This window comes from Tauraco erythrolophus, chromosome 20 (genome assembly GCF_009769465.1).
Source record: "Tauraco erythrolophus isolate bTauEry1 chromosome 20, bTauEry1.pri, whole genome shotgun sequence".
In the NCBI taxonomy this organism is placed as follows: Eukaryota; Metazoa; Chordata; class Aves; order Musophagiformes; family Musophagidae; genus Tauraco; species Tauraco erythrolophus.
This window is the reverse complement of record NC_141484.1, coordinates 3,012,186-3,031,383: the sequence shown is the minus strand read 5'-3', so window position 1 is coordinate 3,031,383 and position 19,198 is coordinate 3,012,186. Positions and strand designations below refer to the sequence as shown.

Genomic DNA, 19,198 nt, shown 5'->3' with positions numbered 1-19,198 from the left:
TGGTTCCCTATAATTCTAATCTAGAGTTACAAAGTTATATCTCCTGTTTTCTTTAAATATCTGATTTATTCTTTCAGGTACTTAATAAGTCTTGTCAGTTCAGTATGTTCCACTGAACTTGTAGCCAAACGTAGATAATTTGATAAACTGTATGTTTCTTTCTTTAAACCTTGTGATGGCTAAATCTTTATTTGATGCTTTTTCTGTCTTCTTTAAAAAAAAAAAGTGATTGCTTTTGGAAAAAATGTAATGTCTGTGTTTCCCTAGAACAGCTAAGAAGCTATTAAGGTTTCAACAACTCATATTTAGATTGCTGACATTGTTTTCATGGAAACCAAATAAATTGGTGCCACTTCCTGGGTTTAAAAGATGTGTTCATCTGTTGTGTATTTCATGTAGACCTTTTTTTTTTTATCCTCCCCCAAAATATTTTTGTGGTTAATTTGCTTTAGGCACTAACTAGCTACATTTTAGACAGTTATCTTTCTCTGTGCCATGTTTTGTTTATAAAAGATAACTAATCTCGTATACTTCAGAAGACCACCTGAGCAGCAACAATACATTATTGTCGTGTAGGTAAATGACCAATATATGTGCTGTAATCCTGTCTTTGTAGAAAGAGTGCATTATATGAAATCAGGAGGTATTTCATTGTCCAGGCATGAGCAAGACTACAACACTTCATTTATTTTAACTAAGGGAAGCTGTTGTTGCAATATCAAGTACCTTGATAAGAATATGATTTAGTTGTTTCCTTGTAAATCACTTGTATGCTCACGATGAAACGACTCGGCTTGACTTCCTTCACGAAGGATCACAAGACTGCAGGAGGCACACAAGCTGTTTTGAATCAAACCTTTCTGAAAATGGAATACTTGACAGTTATGAATAAAGTTATTTAACAGTCAACTTCCTGTGGTTTGCATGCATTTCTGAATCAGGAGGAGGCTGAAGGGCTGCAGCTGAGATGTGTGTCCTCCATCTGAACAAAAAAGGGCATCTTCTACAAGCAATCAAAACGATTGCTTAAAATCCAAGGTTCTGATATGATTTATTTTAATCCTGTATTAAAGCAGCAAAAGTGCAGTCACCTGGCACTGGAAGATCTTGTGTTGTATTGTTGTGTGTTCAAGAAGTTTGCTTTATTGCAGTGTGTTAACTTGCAAATGAGAAATGCACGTGGCAGCAGCTGGACGTGGTGAGCCACACTGGAGTTAGTGGGGCAGAGTGGGGAAACCCAGTTTCTTTTTTCTAGTCATCTCGGGTAATGCAGAGAGTTTACAGTTTGTCTAAAGGGAAATTTTAGAATGTGACAACTGTCTGTTGAACACAGCCGTTCAAATATAGCCGCTGCCATTGATTTAGAGAGTGAGATCTGGTTCTGTATCTTAACGCCAAGAAAAAGTAGCCTAACACAGAAGCTATCTCTGGAGTTGTTGGCGTGCAGGGTTGTGCATAGATCATTTTCTTACGCAGTTTTAACAGTTGGTGGCTTGAAGGCTTTCCTGGTTGTTGTGTGGTGGGTTTTTCAGTGAGTTTCTCTTCATTATTGCAGAAAATACGTGGGTTCCCTGCTTTAGAAAAGGATGCGGAAGTCTCGCTTGGTTTCTTTGTAGTGCCGCCTTTTTGAAGCTTGTTTAAAATGGGTCAAAACTCTTCAGTTCTACAGTAGTGCATTTTGATAACAATCTGTTAGTCGTGGTCGCTTGCTGTTCAGGAGCATCTGTAGTTTGCAGAGCTTAGCCTGCTAATGTGAAGATGTCCTGGTCAGATAGAAAATTACCACTAGTCGAGGCACTGGCTTGTAGCCGTGTGGTATGGAAGGGTGTCTGGAGTGTGATGAAGAGGAGATGACGAATTTGAAGCTGTTTCAAGTTCTTGATGCCATGCAAATTGAGAAAAGCCAGTGACTGAACAACTTGTATCCTTAAATACAGAGTTGAGTCATGTTGACGGCACTAGGTTGGTGTGTCATACTCGTTGTCTGAATAGATTTTCATAAGGGAAGAACCCAGTGGCTGAGGCAAAGATGTGGAGGAGGGAAGCTGATAAGTCACTGGTTTATTAACTGTGTTATTCTTGTAACCAATTGCTTTTATAGTTTAAATCTTTTGAGTTTCAGAATGGCCACCTTGGTGTTTGTCTGCCGTTGATGAGGTACACAACAGCCCAGGAAGCTGAGCAGCCTCCTCCGTGTGTTTCTGGCATTTACTTTCCTGTTGGATGCGTGGCTCTGGAGCCTTGCTGTTGCTGCAGGCCAAAGTATTTTGCATTTGTGTTTTCAGGAAATCCCCTCGTTTGGGAAGCTGCTTCTGGGGGTGTTTTGTGACCTTTACAGGCTGTGGCTCACGTGTCTGCTCTGACTGCTCAATCCATTGCAGTAGCAGTAAGCCCTGGGACTCAAAGGAGAGATGGTAACTCGTGCATTCCAGTACTGTGGAGTTAATGCTTCTTTAGGGAGTAGGCATTGCAGTAAATAGTATAAAAAAAGAGCTGTCTAAGAGGAAAATATACGTATGCATGCACTCACATATATGCATATTTACAGCCTCTGAGGCCCAGGTATTCTAGAATAAATACCTCCACTTAATGAGTCTGAAATCTGGCTGATTTGTACGTAGTCCCATGAGGGTGGGAGGGTTGCCAGCTCCAACTGGGACCTAGAAAAAAAATTGTCTGGCCTTAAACTTTATTTTGTCTTAACATTCAGCTACAGACAGTGGTCTTAGTACTAGGAAGGCCTGAGTTCAGATCCTGTTACTCCTGGTTGGGAAGCTTGATGGATTTGTGCATCAAGGTCGTGTATTTTTATTTCCTGTGAAATAGGAACACTCTTCTACCTACACTTTCCTTACAGGATTGAGGCTGGAATGGATTTCTGAACTGCTGAGAAAGATGTAGGTATGGAATACTTCACGGCCGCTGTTGGAAGTGGTTGCTGGCTGTCTGCTGTCACTTCCAGATGGTTAGAGTCACTGCTGCGGTTGGTCACCCTGGAGAACATGGGTGGTGTTAGGCCAAACAGAAGGTAAAATGAGGTAGTAGAGCTGAGTTGGACTCTTTCTCTGCAGGTGTGTCAAGCACAAGGCATGTTTCAACCAGTGTCCCAGCCTTGCCTAATTGGAAGTTGATGTTCAAATTGCACACTTAGAGCTGCGGTATTGACTTTATGTAACTTTTTTTAGTACCAGGACAACTTGCAAAGGTACCTGGCTTATGTGTCTGCCAGAACCCCTTTTGGACTGTTACCCTACTCTCCTTTACTGCTGCTTAGGGCACACAGTTTAGTAGTGAAGTTTGATGTTCTTACTAGGTAAGTTTGCAGACTTCAAATTCATGTGAGAGGAAGTCAGTATCAGGGTGGAACTGCTGTCCTCATTCGTCTGGCTTAGATACAGTCACTCCAGCCTCAGATGTTTCATGATTTTCTCATCAAGAAAATTCAGTCAGAATTCTTACTCTTCCATCCGCAGTGAAAGCACAGATGGTTTCTTTTCTGTATTTACTATAAAGTAAATAAGTTACAGCTTGATAATCAAGAGCTTTCAAAAGGAGGCATGTTTCTGCTTCTGTCATGATGCTGAGAATCCTAAGAAGGTACTACTTTCCTTTACAATAAATTCCATTAGTACATTACCTATTGCAAGTGAACTCGGGTTCAGCACCATCCTTGTAAGAGTTCTTCCTTAATCACAGCACCCTAACGGAGTTCTGGAGAGTTGACTGTAGTTCAGACTTAAAATAAAAAATCTTTTGTTCCATGTTTCTGGAGGGATTAAAAGCTGCAGTTACTATTTGCGGGGACGGTGATGGCTTGAATCCAGAAGATAACCTGTCTAGTAGATGTGGTATCATGCAGTATGGCAGTGCAGAGCTCTGTTCGTTACTCCCAGAGTAGGGAGTTCTTGTCCAGCTTGGTCTGTGATGGGAAACTTTAGTAAAATGCTTCATCTGTTGTGGTTTCTCATCCTCTATTCTGCTAATTGTTTGCTGTGCTCAAGGGAAGTACCTATATGAATGGGATCATATGGCAGTACAGTTATAAATTAACTTATCTGCAGTGATTAATCTCTGTACCTGGGTGCCTGTATGTGGAGACTCTTCAAAGGGTTAGAAGAATTGAATGTATCTTTTCATAATGAAGGTGTGGTTGCTTCATTGATACACCCGGTGGATAATGCTGTAGGATTTATTTAGCAATTCTGATCTTGGAAGGAATTTAACTATTATAAATGTGCCTACGTATGCTTTTAAGATTAAATATTAACTGGCCTAAAAATAAAATGTCAGTTGTGTTCTTAGGATAGCTGCTTAAAAAAATGATAGTGATTAAAGCTTACAACACTTAAATCTAGATTTTGGTAAATTAATGGACTTCAGAATGTAAACTATTGGGATCAAGTATGCCACTTTTTAAATAACTTTGCCTTTTTTTTTTAGGGGGAATCTGTAAAGTATTTCTTGGACAACTTGGATAAACTTGGAGAACAAGTAAGTTGATTTTTTTTTTTATTTTTTGTCTTGAGTTTTAAGTAGTGTTTGTGATCTCTGAGTTTTAAGCAGATGAAATGCAATTAGTGTCTACTCAAATAACTTTATCTGTAGTTAACTTTGACTGCCCCATTATCTCAGCAGTTTGTCACTAACACGTCAGAAACATAGAGCAAGGCAAAGGCCAAGAGACTTTCTGGAAAAAAACTTCCATAGAAATTGATCAAAAACAAGTTATAATGCTTGTCCAGTCGGAAGGCTGTTAAAGTAGCACTTGAGCACTAATTGATATCCAAAAATGACTGCTTTTGGTTTTATATATCCAGTTAGGAACACCAAATTAGATTAGTGCACAGGTCAGTGGTACCTTTCTGTAGTATCTGCTTTAAAATAAATAAACTTGGTACAGAATAAAATCTGTTTTCTCTGGGGGAGAAAGCTGAAACTTCTGTAGAATACTTTTTGATAGAAATGTTGGCTACTGCTTGAATGATGAAGTTGTGTGCTGATACTCATTAGTCACGTATTGCAGAAATGGATGTGGAAAAACTGCCTTTAAAACGGGATGCTAGAACTCCATGGGGAAGCAGTTTCTCCATAGTAACTTCCAGCTGATGGCTAACGATGAGGAAATCCAAACCACTTCAATTGAATCCTGTTACATCATGCTTAATTTCATTTTTATTTTTCTCTAAGAGATAAAAATTTAATTTTAAACCAGACTATTTTTCTGCTTTGAACTGTCATTTTTCTAACTAGAGCACTGATGATGGCCTTGCAGAATGCGTACACTTCTCAGATATCTGCTTGGGAACTCCAGCACTCACTCTCTGAATTTTAATTTGATCTTGAGTTATAAGGCAATAGGAGAACTGCGCTCGCTTCAGTGAACTTTCTGCTAAAGGTGGATTTCTCGTGGTCTTTGAATCCAATGCCACTTGAGTTTTGAAGGTTGTCTTTTTTTTTCCACACACATTTGCACACACTTGGTTAAAAATCTTTGCATCTTCTTTTCAAAGTTCTTTATTAGAAACTCAGTCCATGCTTTGATTCAAGTGTGCAACTTGAAGTCACTATTTTTATCTTTTTAGACACACGCATATATTGTAGGTCTGATGTTGCTGTGGGAATGCTGAGCTCTGAATTGCAGTTTTTCCAATTTAGAGTTAAACCAAGTGGTACTGAGATAGAGAGGGACTCTTCAAGATCTACTGTCATGGAAAACGTTCAATCTTTGTGGAAAAAGTGCTAGCTAAGTTTTGTTACTGAGTGAAAGATTTGGTAGGTTCTTCTGGTTTATTTGTATGTATATGCAAAATTTGTCTAATGATTGTTTCCTCAAACTGTACTAATGTAAGCATTTTGCTCTTCTTATCTGTTATTTGGTACAACTGGGCTGGCCTGCAACTGAATTGCTTATGAACAGGTAGACCTGTGCTTCATGTGCCTCTTGCCAAAAAGGAACTGATAACAGCACGTAGAGAAAAGAACTTAATGCACAGATTTAATCAGATCAGCAAAGTAAGAGTAGCTGGCTGGCATATACACGTGGGATTGGCTGGATTCCTTGCAACTGTTTATTTCTACTGCTAGTGCAGACTGTGTATTCAAAATATCTCAGAGACAGGTATTGCTGTCCATGGTGTGATTGGATCTTACGCCTAAATTCTAATTTTAACTAGGCAAACAGTGATGTGCTAGCCAAATGAGCTACCTGATAACCAAAATAAGTCCTTTAGAAGAAAACAGACTACTAATGAATTTGATGAAGGAGACAGTTCAGGAAGAAAGCACATGTTCTGAGTCAGTACCAGTGTGTATCCTTGGGAAGAGCTGTGCTTGCAGGCAAATAGAGCTGCACAGAAAATAAAGCAAAAAACCAACAAACCTTACCCACACCGCCACCCTCCCACCTCACTCCCCCCACCCCCCAAAAAAAAAAAAAGTGGAAAAAAAAACAGTCAGCATGGAAGACTGAGTGAATCATAGAAAAGGAGAGTGTGCTTGGGGATGCTTGCAGGAAAAGTACTGATGGGCGATGGTGAAGCGCGGAAAGGACTTTGAAAATAACACTCAGTGCCATCTCCGGAAAACGTTCACCTAAAGCTGCAGGCTTCAGATTCGGAGAATGGGATCAACAGTGAGAAAGAGACTAGTTCAGAGTTGCTACAGTGGCACGCTGCTAGTATCCCAAGGATCTGTGCTTGAGAGAGAAAACAGTCGTTCTTCAACAAGATAACTAAAATACCGGGAGATTTCTTAGGAGTCACTGTTGTTTCCTGTAGCCAGGTGATGGCTGTATGCCAAGCGCTGGACTCCCAGTGCATCCAGTTGTGGACCATTGCCTCAGAGTGTATTGTTATCTGATATAAGACATGGTAGTCTCTGTGCATGTAGCACTTGGAAGCACTCGAAAGGATTTTGTTGTGGTTGCAAGCGTTGAAGGAATTTTAAATGGGTAATAATACTCAAGAGGGAATTTGTCAGGAATTCTAGGGATAAGCTCCTTGTTTCTTGAAAGCTTTACTGAATAAACAGTACAGGCCAACTCCCAGAAGAGTTTGCTTTGTGCTCTTGTTTCAATATTGACAGTATATATTAATTTATTATATTTATTAATTTATTATTAAATTAATATAACTTTGCCTGTTATATTAATTGATTTTATTTATTTATTTACTTTTAAGAATTTCAGTCACTCCTGAACTTTCCGAAGACTTTCTAGTTTTGTACTGAGAACTTGAGACTAAATTCCTGAATAACAAAAGATTCCTGTTTGAAAGATGGAATAAATGTTGAACCTGTGACTTTTTTTTTTTCCTAAATGTTAACAGTCAGCTTTAGGTACACATGAAGGGATTTTGAGTAATGACATTTGATGCAGTCATTGCTCTATTCCTCTGATTATTCTCCCTCTCTAACAATTTTTGATAGAAAAGACCCAAGATAAATTAAACAAATAAAGAGAAAAGTCTTATTACCCTTGGAAGTTGCTTCTTTTAGTCAGATGGGGTGGAAGCACATGTCTGTTGCTCAGTTTGGAGGGAACATGACACTACTTCAACTCTCCTGCAGATTTAGGTGGGGCAGGTTTTGGATGTGTAGTAGTACTACAGCAAAAAGTGCCGGATAGGGAGCCTGTGCTTCAGAGAGCTGCTTTGTAATTCGTGCCATGATAAAAATCAACGTCCCAGTCAAGGGCAGCCTGAATAAAGAATCCCTGGCGTTGGAAGAAAACAATCTCTCTGGTTTCACTTTTGCGTTTACATAATAAAGCAAAGTGATGCTGGAGTGCTTGGATCATTATGCTCATGTCATGGTTTTTAAAACTGCTTTCTTAAAGGCTGTGGATCAAGCTTGCCCGACTGCCTTAAACTTGGAGTACCAGTATTTAAATAGCCGTGTAGTTGTGTTTGTTCCCCCTGCCCCAGCTTACTTAGAATTAGATCTTCTGGACCATGCTTTTGCACATCTTTATAACTGGCACTGTCAAAGGAAGATCATAGATCATTTGCTGAGAGGAGGCTAAAATTCCAACTCTGAAACTAAATCACTCACTCTGAAGTTGTGGGAAATGCTGGAAAAATGCAAGGAGGACTTTCCGTAACAAGTGAACAACAAAGCTTTAAATTTCAATGTCAGCCAGCTGTCTGTTACAGATGCACTCTTAAATAGCAGGAAGATGTGGGCCATATGTAAAAGTATAATTCTAAGAATGAAGAAATTGCCAATATGAGTCTTGAATTTCATGCTGTTGAAAGCTGACTAGTAAGAATTCCTCTTCCTGTTAGCATCTGCATCTATTGATGATGATGGTTCATGTGACAATCAAAAAAATAGTAAAAAACACTTATTCTGTTTAATTCTGGGGGAAAAGGCAGACTGGAGAACTTCAGGGTACAGCTGTCTCACATGCCCTCCTAGGCTGTACAGCTGGGAAGAGGCTGCTGTCCTCAGCTGCCTGTTTCTTCTCCTGTTTTACTATTTACATACCATGTTTTGGACAAAATCAGGCTGTGTGAGCCTGCAGGTGTGGCACACAGCTAATAGAAGTGACTTTTTGGACCAATACAGCTGGATGCAAAAGATCTGTGGCACAAACACTGAGTTTCTTAGGTTTTGCTTTTCAGACATAATTGATTGCCTTAAAAATTACTTAGTGGAGCAGCTCTTTTCTCTAGAAGCAGTCGTGCAGTATGCACGAGGACACGGGAGGAGCTGAATGCCTGGAGTTAGAATGGGATACTACCATGGTTACTGGTTTGAGAAACCTGTTTTAGACCCCATCTGCTGCATGGCAAGTGTTGGCATCCAGCACGTTTCTCAGCTGTGTGGGAAGAGGGTGAATGAAGCATAAAGTAATCCAGAATGAGGGAAACAGGCATGAGGAACTGATGGTAGACCTTTCAGGTTGTTCATGGATCCTTATCATGTGGCAAAGCGAAAGCTTCAGTTCTCTGGGGTACTTGTTTTGATCCACTGTTGGGTGTGTTTCCTGCTTTGGACTCTAGATCTTTCCAAAATGCTTCAGTTTTAGCATATAAATCTACTTATATGTGTATGTTTATTCCAAACCTCATGCTGTTCCTCTGCAAACTTTTCTCTCAATTGCAAGTCAGCTGTGATCACCATGCCTGTGGCTTATATCCTAATCGACAAACTCTCCTTTATCTTTTTTTAGGATTATCTTCCCTCACAGCAAGATATACTGCTGGCACGAAGACCCACAAAAGGGATTCACGAGTACGACTTTGAAATCAAAAATGTTCCTTTCAAAATGGTTGATGTAGGTGGCCAAAGGTCAGAACGGAAACGTTGGTTTGAATGCTTCGACAGCGTCACATCGATTCTCTTCCTTGTTTCCTCGAGTGAATTTGACCAAGTGCTTATGGAGGATCGGCAAACGAATCGCCTTACGGAATCCCTGAACATTTTTGAAACAATAGTCAATAACCGGGTTTTCAGCAACGTCTCAATCATTCTCTTCTTAAATAAGACGGACTTGCTTGAGGAAAAAGTACAAAAAGTGAGCATCAAAGACTATTTTCCAGAGTTTGAAGGGGATCCCCACTGCTTAACAGATGTCCAGAAATTCCTGGTGGATTGTTTTCGTACTAAACGCCGGGACCAGCAGCAGAAGCCCCTCTACCACCACTTCACCACTGCTATTAACACAGAAAACATCCGGCTAGTTTTCCGTGATGTCAAGGATACCATCCTTCACGACAACCTCAAGCAGCTTATGTTACAGTGATGTGCAAAAAGACATTTTTATTTTAGTAACTTTTGTGTGTTGTTTTTTTTTTAAACTAGAAGTTTACAGCAGGAGTAGAGAAATCCAGATCCTGTCAGACTTCTTGATACGTGGCTAAAAGCTGCTGCTGAACACATTATTGCCAATTTCTGCAGAAATTCAGGCTTATCTCTTCCAATGTAGCTTCAAGTTGACTCAAGTGGTAATTCTATAGCAGACCTATGTCTAAGTTACCTGTAAAGTGATAAATTTGACCTTTTTAAAACGTGTGTATTATCCTAGAAAATTCATTCCACCTTCAGAATTCCAAGCCCAAACTTCAGTGAAATTGTTGCAATTGTTAGACTGCGGCAGTAATTTAAGGAGGGGAGAAATTTTTCACGTCTAACTTCATAATGAAGACTGTGATACCATAGCTGACTTAACGATTTCTCAGGTCTATTGTTGGTTAGAAATCCCATGAATCTCTTGCTGGAATCATCTATTCGAAGCTAGAATTCCTGGGTGTAACATACTTCCTGATTAAGTATAAATCTTTGCATGGGGTGTGACTAGGAGATACTGAAAAAATAGTTGGATTGGGAACTTCAGACATGACTGGCAGGAAGTACTGGTGCAGGCAGAAGTCTAGTGACGAGGAATTAGTGAGTGGCACAGTACACGGTTTCACTCTGTCGCATCGTACGTACGTCTTAGAGCCATGGCAAAGCACAGAGCACTATGGAACGGTCCTCTTGAAATTCTGATGTGGGAAGGGGGAGCAAGCTAAACTTGTATTTCTGATCTTCACTAACCAGATGTTACATGTAGGTACCTTACCTGTTCTTGAAGCGCTTTAATATAGCACTGGTTAATTTTTTACTTTCTTCATGACTTCTTACCGTGTGCCTCATCTTAATCAGTAAGCATTTGGTGATGGATAGAAGTACTTGCAAACCTAAGTGCCTCCTTGTGTTCTGTCCTCCGACGGTATTTTCAGTGGCCTTATGTGAGTGTATGTGTTCCCAGCAGAGGCCTTGTGTAGCTGACTCCATGAAGACGAATGTTTTCTTCCGAAAAAAGAGCATGTCACAGCAGAACGTGCTTCAGCTGATGAGGTTCTTTCTGAGACTTTCCAATTGGGTCTAGCAATCCTAAGTGTACTTGAGCCAAAAGTGTTGCACAGCATGCTCCAGAGTGCTGCTTGTGACTAAGAATATTTTACCAAAAGTTCCATTGCAGTTTCATTTTTTAAATTTTTTTTTAAAGGGGGGTTGTTACCATTGCCATGTGATTAAAAAAAAATAAGAAGAAATACTTCTTGCCCAGAAATCCTCGTACACCACACAGCATACTACAAAGTGAGAGTAAGCTTGTGAGGTTGTGCTTTAACAAGTAGTGCTGTTACCAAGTTTCCCCCAGACTGTAGCATCGCGTAGCCAGTTCAGTTTGCCACTTTGCCCCGTGGAACCGGCCAATTCCTGTGGATCATGATACTGGCCAATACTTTCTTAAATGAATTTTTATTAACATACCGCACACGTGGCAAGCGGTGTGAAATAATGTTCTCACTGCTTGGAGCAGTGTCTTGGCTAGAATATAGGAAAGCTGCCTGTCTTCTGAACTTAGCCTTTACTTACTGTGATTGTAAGCTGTATTAACATCTCTGTACCTCGTTCTCCTGTCAGTAGAAGGGGAATAGTGTATTTTTTATTTAGCTAGGTGCTTTGAAAGACCTCTATTTTTTTATATCATCCAATGAGTAGTCATAGATTAGTCTGCAATTTCTGCAGTAAGGCACTATTTCAGGAGGAAGGAATTCGGAAAAGAGCTTGGGAGAAGTCACGGTGCATAATCTAAACATAAACAGAAAGCCTGAGTGCAGCACTGGTGTCAGGAGGAATAATATGATCTTTAGATGGGGATATTTAATGTAGATTTTGCCTCCTTACTGGACATGGATGTGATCACTTCTGGTTTGATGTCTTCAGGTCATATGTGAGCAGTTCAAGAGGAGTGATGAGCTAGAGACCTTAAAAAAGGCTAGTGAGGCTATTTAAAGGATTGGACAAGATGCCTGTAACGAGAGTCCAGAAGTTCTCCATTTCCCTCTTTGGATAAGGATGACAAGTTGATTTGGTTGAGCTATAAATGCTACACGAGCAGACAACAAACCTCTGTCAGTAGCCTGAAAGTCCACTGTTGGAAAGCAGAAACTGAACAGATCCATGTCCTGTATGGGAGTAACCAACAAGAGGAGTAGTAGGTTTGGCTTTTTCCATTGCTGACGATTGTCTGAACAAGTTTCTTTTTGGAAAAGAGACTTATCTCTCCTCTGATTAAAACAATTCATCTGGAGAAGGTCTGTAGTATGTGTTTTGCAGGATGTCAGATTAGATGATTGCAGAAAAGACTAAAGACTGGATAGTGGATGATACAAAGATGACTAGGAATTTATCTAAAATTTGTTTATGTAAAATGTTGATGAATTTTTTGTCAAGGGACCTGTTAATTTACTAAAGATCCTCAAAACTGATGTTAGTCCAGGGACAGAGTCAGTATCACCAAGGTGCTGGGCACTTCTGACGTTAGCTAAAGCGGGAAAAATATTCAGCAGGCTTCTCCCCTGAACCAACACAAAAAAACCCTGGTTTTAATCCTTTCAGATCACTTTCCCTGTGAACACCAGGGCCTGTAGGATGGCAAGGTGGACCCTGTCAGGTTGGGTCACTTCTGACAAAGTAGGTCCTGGTAGGTAAGCACTATATGAATCTCAGGCAGAAATTAATTATTTTAGTGAAATGACTGAGTCAAATCACTCGTGTTTCCCACTCCCACTTCTTTAGAGGGGGTGAGGCAACTAACCTTGATGTGACTGTTTACATGGTTCCTATGTTAACTGGCTAAACAAACCGAATCAATGTTGGGCTTTCCCATCTTCAAATTGACTCTTCGTTAGCTACCTGAAAAGGAGCACAGCATGTACCGTTGTATTTCTATGTAGATTTGTTTCTAAATATTATTTCTTTATAGCAAGATGTGATTTTGGTACAGGAGCTGAAGGATTGATGTTTTGAACAGACTGATTTTTATCCTGAAGCAAACAAATGAGTCACAGTTGGCGAGAAAGAGTGAAGCTCGTTCGTGTAAACCAGTCCGTGATACAAGGTCAGGATGTATTTCTAGTGAAGGTGGGAAAGCTGGTAGAAAATCAGGTTTCCCAAAACTTTCTTAGTTCTCTTTGGTCAAGTGAGCTCTGTTAAAAAGATCACTGACCGTATGGAGATATACCACTGTCTCGTACAGCCTTCCTGTACTGGAAGGTGAAATTGGTGTTTTAGTGACTGTTCCCTGCTGCAGTGTGTTAAACTGAGTTGATTGATACCTGAAAACTGCGGCTGTTCATCAGGGCTTTAAAAATTTTACTTTTGTTTTTTTTTTATATATATTGTACATGGGAACGTAAGCCATCAGTTTGTGTAAAACTTAAACTTTCTTCTAGAGTATCTGCTCTTAAAAAAAAAAAAAGTCAGGTGGGTTCGTTGATCTCAAAGGCTGTATATCAGACTCATTTGTCTAGTAAGTAGCTTTAAATTTTGCCCATCAGAATTATTCTAGCAAATTGCTCAAATCAGGTGGGTGTTCCAAGCTTCATGACACTTGGCTAGTGGTAGTATTTATGATCAGTCCCAGATAGCGTGGTCAAACTGCATCTGCTCGTCGTGTTTGGGAGCAACTCACTGCTTAAAGACTGAGAACTGCATGTTGAACATGTCCATTGCCATCGGAAGGTTCCTCTGGTTGTTTCTTTAAGGACGGTTGCAGAAGGTTCATTTTCCAACAATAACATTTCCTGTTTCAAAATGATCAGAAGTTTCATGCCATACTGAACTGTTCACAAGTTAACTTTACAGGTCTTGGCTGTTTGATGGTACCATTAACATAGGTTTTTTTTTTAATTACACAGCATTGCAATACAGTGCCATTTTGCAATTTCTTTGCATTGTACTTGAAAATAAGTTGAATTGCAGACTATTTAAAACCGCTTTCCTGCGCTTTCAGTAGCAGTGAGAGCTTACCTTACGTGAAGCCTTTGTGTAAAAATATATTTTGTAACAACCTCATAGATCTTTAACAAAACCAAGATTTGTATTAGCTTTGTATAAATGTTTGTGGCTTACAATTTTATATGTTTAACTTTTTATAAGCTTTCCAGGGACTACTTTTTATTGTAAATTTTTTTTTCCTCCTTGCTTTAGTTTAAGATTGGCAATAAATTATTTCTAAGGGAAGTCTTAGACGAAAAAGCATCACTTCCTTTTTATAAAACGGTTAAATTGATTAATAGTTTAAAACCTCTTACACTCGCTTGTACATTGCTCTGTACATACTCTCCAAAAGTGTTGCCTTTCAGCTATTAATATTTGCCTTCTGTACAAAAATTACTGACGATGAATAAACATATACAGCCTCATGTTGGTATTATGAAGTTATTTTTTCAAATTAATAACATGTGGAGGCAACCAACTGGCCGCTCTTGTTGGCTGGCCAGCTGTTTTGCTCCTGCCACATCTTGTGTTTCAAATGAAATATGTAGTAGAGTTAGCCTCTGGTCTGAAGCAAGTTCGTTTGCTAAAAGGGCTCATCCAGGTTCTTGTTCAGCCTCACTGCTTTCTCCCCAGTAGAGAGGCAAAGGAAATTGCTGACTTGCATTTGACAACCAGTTTGGTACTCAAATATTTAAAATATTGATGACACTCGCATATGTTCTGGCGTAAGTGGCAGACCTCTGTGTAAATTATGTATCTCAGGATTGCGGAGTGAGATTTTTTTTTTTAAGCTGTTTTCTGAAGAAGCCAGCCTCTGCCTCCCCAAGAAGTGGATCACTGGCTGTTTTGCAACCAGCTGCACTATGGAGCAACGTTTTGCAGCAAGGCTTTGATTTCTCCTTGTCAGTTTTTATCGGCCTGAGATGCTTCATTTTCCACAACAGCGCTCAGACTTGGCTGGCATGCTGCGGGCACTAAGTCTCTGAAAACACTCAGACCAAGTCATGCTTGTTTCTGGAGTTAGGGCACAGCATTAGTGTTCGTCTTGATAATCAGAATACACAAACTGTAAAAATTCCCAGTGTATGTGAATGTTGCTGTGGATTAATAGGAACCTGCACGTTTTCCCCCAGCCTCAGCACCGGGGAGAGCAGAGTTCTCCGGGGAAGGAGCCACCTCTGCTCACTGAAATTGGGCATTAAAAACCTGTCAGGTGACCTGAAACTGAACCCAGTTAAGTTTTGATTCTGGGTCTTGCCTGTTCTGGGGCGGTTGTTTCTAAGGAATCGCAACCACTTTTTCGCCCTGGAACAGTTATGTCGAACAAACGCCATTTGTGATGTTGCTCTGACTTGGAAAACCAGTCTCTCTAGGGTTTTTTTGAAAGCTTTTTTTTCCCCTTGTACCTTGCTTTCTGAGGTGCAGTCAGCCACATGAGGAGTAAAACTAACGACATCTAGAACTTGTGTTTGGTTTGATTTTTCTTAAGCTGAACGTTACAAGTAATTCAATTCAATCCTAGTGAAGCTCCTGTTGACCAAAGCTCTCGTTTTAAGTAGGTTGGTGGTTCAGCAGTAACTCGGATAACCTCATCCCCCCCGATGCGCCCGGGGGCTGCCGGCGGTGGGGACAGCGAAGGAGCGGCAGGCAAGGAGCGTCTTACAGGATTTATGTGAGTGAGTGGAAGTTTCTTCACTTTCACAAAGCTCTAGATTGTTAAAACGCCTCGTTGCATGTACTGCCGAGCGTAGGTCGGGTGTTTGAGCCTCTTCCTTCCTGTTAAAGTAACTCGGTGATTGCACAATAACTGACAGGGGAAAGTGGAGTGGAGCTCTGCCGAAAGAGCTTCCCTGGCTGCCCCGCCGGCGGTGGGAGCCGGTCGGAGGTGCCCTCAGGAGCCCCGTTCCTGCTGGGAGCTGCCCTGACTGTTAAGTTCTGCAGAGTGCTGGAGGAGTGGGGTGAGCAGGGCCCTTCGGGGAGCACAGCTCGCAACAGGACAAGAGTCTGCGCTGCTGCAGACTCTGCCGTTTTGTTTTTTTCCTCTAAAACAACCAAAAAAAAAAAAAGGTAATAGCATCGAGTTACTTCTGGCCAGCCTGCCTAACGCACTGCTTGGCTGTGTTTTCCACACAAGCTGAAACGTTTTCCCTGTGTGAAATGCAAATTACTGGGTTAAAATAACGAGGAGGGCCCAGATAGACTGAGTCCCACAGGTTCTGCAATAGTGTTTTGGTTGTGCCTAACTAATAATATTGGATTTATTTTCTCTACTTTCTTCCCTTGTCTTGCCCCTCATTTTGAAGACACGCATTTGTTCCCACTGGAGTGTAACTTCCACTGTCAGCAGCTTTGTAGACTCTGGGATTCTTGCTCACTATTGCTCTTAAGAGAAGCTCCTGCAGGATCAGAGCGCGAGCCCTGCTCTGGCTGGCGAAACGCACGTGGCAGAGTCGGTCCTTACGCCCAAGTTCAGTAAACAAGCTGCAGATGACTTGAAGATAAGGAATCAAAACATCCAGCAGAAATGAGCTGTGCCCTGCGACGGGAGACGCCGTCCCGCCCAAGCGTGCAGCAAGCTGCTGCCTCTGCTTCGCTCCGCGGAGGAAGCCCAGAGTTTGACTAATTGTTGAGCATTGGATGTGACAAACCTGGATCTGGGGGAGGCTGCTGTGAGCAGAGATCCACTTCAGCGCTTGTGACTTCCTTTGAAGGTTAATATTTAAAGCCTACAGCCTCCCAGCCGCCGGCTGTAAGCAGCAGGTTGTGTGTTCACTGTTCCTCGGGCAATGGGGGCTGCAAGGCGCTGGAGAAATAAGGCAGGGACATGTTTGTCAGCAGGTGCAGTAAGCGAATAAATCTCATTTCTCTGCCTGGATGGCTTGAAACGTGGTGACCTAGTAAGATGATGCTGATCAGTGCAGACTGGTTTTTATTAATTTAGGACTTGGAGAGGAGGAGGAAGCACAAGGCTCGGTGCATCCAGCAAAGTGAGTTTTCCCCACTCTCCATATTCAATATAGTGGATCGTGTCTGTGTAGAAGATGCTGACTCCCTTCCCAGGCTTCTTCCCGTTGACAGGCAGCAATGGTTAGAGCCAAAATCTCTGCCTGATTTCCATTTCTCTCTCCGTCCAGCACCAGGCCAAACCTTGGATGGCTTTTAGCCACGTTGCAGGCTCTGTCTTGTGTTCTCTCTTGTGTTGCCTGCAGCCTGGAAGACAGTCAACTTCTCCTATGTAGAAGAAAGCACCCCTTTGTCAGATTCAAAGGGGAAGCAGTAGTGGGAGAGAAAAAAAAAGCATGTATTTTAATGTTAACACTCCCCCAGATGGCCGCCTGTGCTGATGGAGAGACTTGAATGACTGTTTCCATGTTGACTGTATACCACGCAAACGATGTTTGTGGGGTGGCACCAACCGTGAATAATTTCTCTCCAGCAACTCACCACATCAGGCTGTTACGGCAGTAAGTGCTTCCACAATTAGTAGGTGTGATCACCAGCTCTGACGTGAGGTTCAACTCAGTGCTCTGCGTACCCACAGTCTGTGCCTGGGAGTTGGTCTTTATTTGCAGCTTCTATAGGAAGAAAATGCAGTATTGGTAAAGGAGACAGATCTTTTTGTGATTATCTAGGCATAATGTTATGCACTACTTCTGTATGAGCTGCATTCTCTTGTATCAATCTGATGTCTTGGTGGTGGGAGCAGCTGTGAATTGATGATCATTTCTTGCTGTAGCCTCCATTTTCCCTGAAGAAAAAGGAAGCAAACAAAAAAGCTTCAGTGAAACCAGCATTTTTCAAAGAGTTAGTAACATTAGGATTTGCAGGGGAGCAAGTTGAGCAAGCCTTCAGCAGCAACAGCCTTCTTACATCATGTCTGGCATTTGCTAAAAATTGTCTAGAATTAAGGGGAAAAACTTCCTCTTTTATTCATGCAGAAGGCCCAGGCAGACTCTCCTTCCCCCCCTTTCGCATCCCCACTTACAAAACTTCAGGAGAAAAGGGGATGTGATGCAGCCCGTGCCCAGCAACGCGCCCGGCGTCGGATCTGCTGCGGGGCACGTGTGTTCAAGGCTCGCTGTGCGCCCTGCTCGCTGTAGATCTGTGATGCCCTTGATAAAACCACAACCAAACTGACCTCAGAATTTCTCGTATCATCTGCTGTGCTCCACAAGCCTGGCTGCTGCCCGGGAAGGGGACACCAGCCTGGCATGACTCTTCTAGCTCCACAGCCGAAGCCACACCAGCTCTCCTTCCTCCTCTGCTCCCGATGTGCGTCTCTGCCGATGGCATCACATCTCTGCTCACAGCAGGAAATCTTTCTGCTGTTCCTTCTCTCACCTCTGCAATACTCAGGGAGAATTATTACTAAATACTTTTTTCCACCATGTAGCAAATCCTTCTCTTGTTTGCCGTGAAATAACTGCCTTTCCTCGCACTTGTAGTAAAGCAGGGCACAATCATCTCTGCTGTCTTTTATCTGGGGATGCCACTGGGGTAAGGGAACATTTTTACATGTGCAAACGTCAGCAGCACGTCACCGTGGCCGTTTCCTTGTCATGCTGAAGCGCTGATTGACACTGTTGCAAGATTCTTCCTTTAGAAAGGCGACCCAAATTACCTGAACCAGTGGGATCGATACACGGAGAGTATTTAGATGTTTGATATGCAAATTAATTGCCAAAAGTAGCTTCTCTCTAAGAGGCTAGCAAGGTAAAGTGTTCTGTTTTTCCCTTTTTGCAGAAGCAGGGATTGAATATGAAAGCATCTGGAGGACAGCCAGCCATTTCGCTGGAGCCAGGCTTTCCACTCCGTGTCTCCATACCCCGTCTCATTTGCTTGCAGCGAGACAAATGTGTGTGATTATGCAAAAGTCAGGAGAGCAGAGGAGGAAAACATAGTCTGGCACCTTTGCTTACTGCTGTGGCTCTCTGGGAGGTGGAGGTCAGCGATCCCCTCGGGCAGGCAGGGAGCCTGCTGTCCTTTGGATGAAGTCCCTGCCTGCATTTAGGGAACCTTTCTCAAAGCTAGAAGCTTCAAGAACCATCTACAATCAGTAGGGAGAAAAAAGCACCTCCAGAGAGCAATTCTCAGCCTTAAATAATGTCCCAGGTAGGTCGGGCGAGCCAGGCCCCAGCAGTGACCAGCCCAGGCTTGGTCTCTGCACTTTCAGCTGCCTCCAGTGAAGTGAAACCACCTCTGCCCAGCACCTTTGTGCTGTATTTCCCTGGTAAAGAAAGGCAGCACAATGTGAGCGTGTTAGTGTGGAGCACTCTCGAGATCCTTGGAGGAAAGGTCAAGTCTATCTTCTTGCCGAGGATCACTTTCAATGCAGGGTCCTCCAGTACCTCTTCGTGGCAGGGTTTCACTGGTGCCATCTCCACGTTCTGTTTTGTCACAGACACGAGCCGTTGCAAATAAGTGG

At 42.0% G+C, this 19,198-nt stretch overlaps 1 protein-coding gene across 2 annotated transcripts in view; it reads left to right on the top strand.

Moving 5' to 3' along the window:
* GNA13 (G protein subunit alpha 13) overlaps window positions 1–12,729 on the top strand; it is a 28,243-nt gene extending 15,514 nt beyond the window's left edge. The window contains exons 3-4 of one of the 2 annotated variants that reach the window (XM_086623849.1): window positions 4,441–4,491; window positions 9,173–12,729. In XM_086623849.1, coding sequence (XP_086479975.1) covers window positions 4,441–4,491; window positions 9,173–9,745 — 624 coding nt within the window. In that variant the 3' untranslated portion in view covers window positions 9,746–12,729. The remainder of the gene's footprint in view (window positions 1–4,440; window positions 4,492–9,172) is intronic. The other variant, XM_086623850.1, reaches the window with a different exon arrangement.
* The last annotated feature ends 6,469 nt before the right edge of the window (window positions 12,730–19,198 follow it).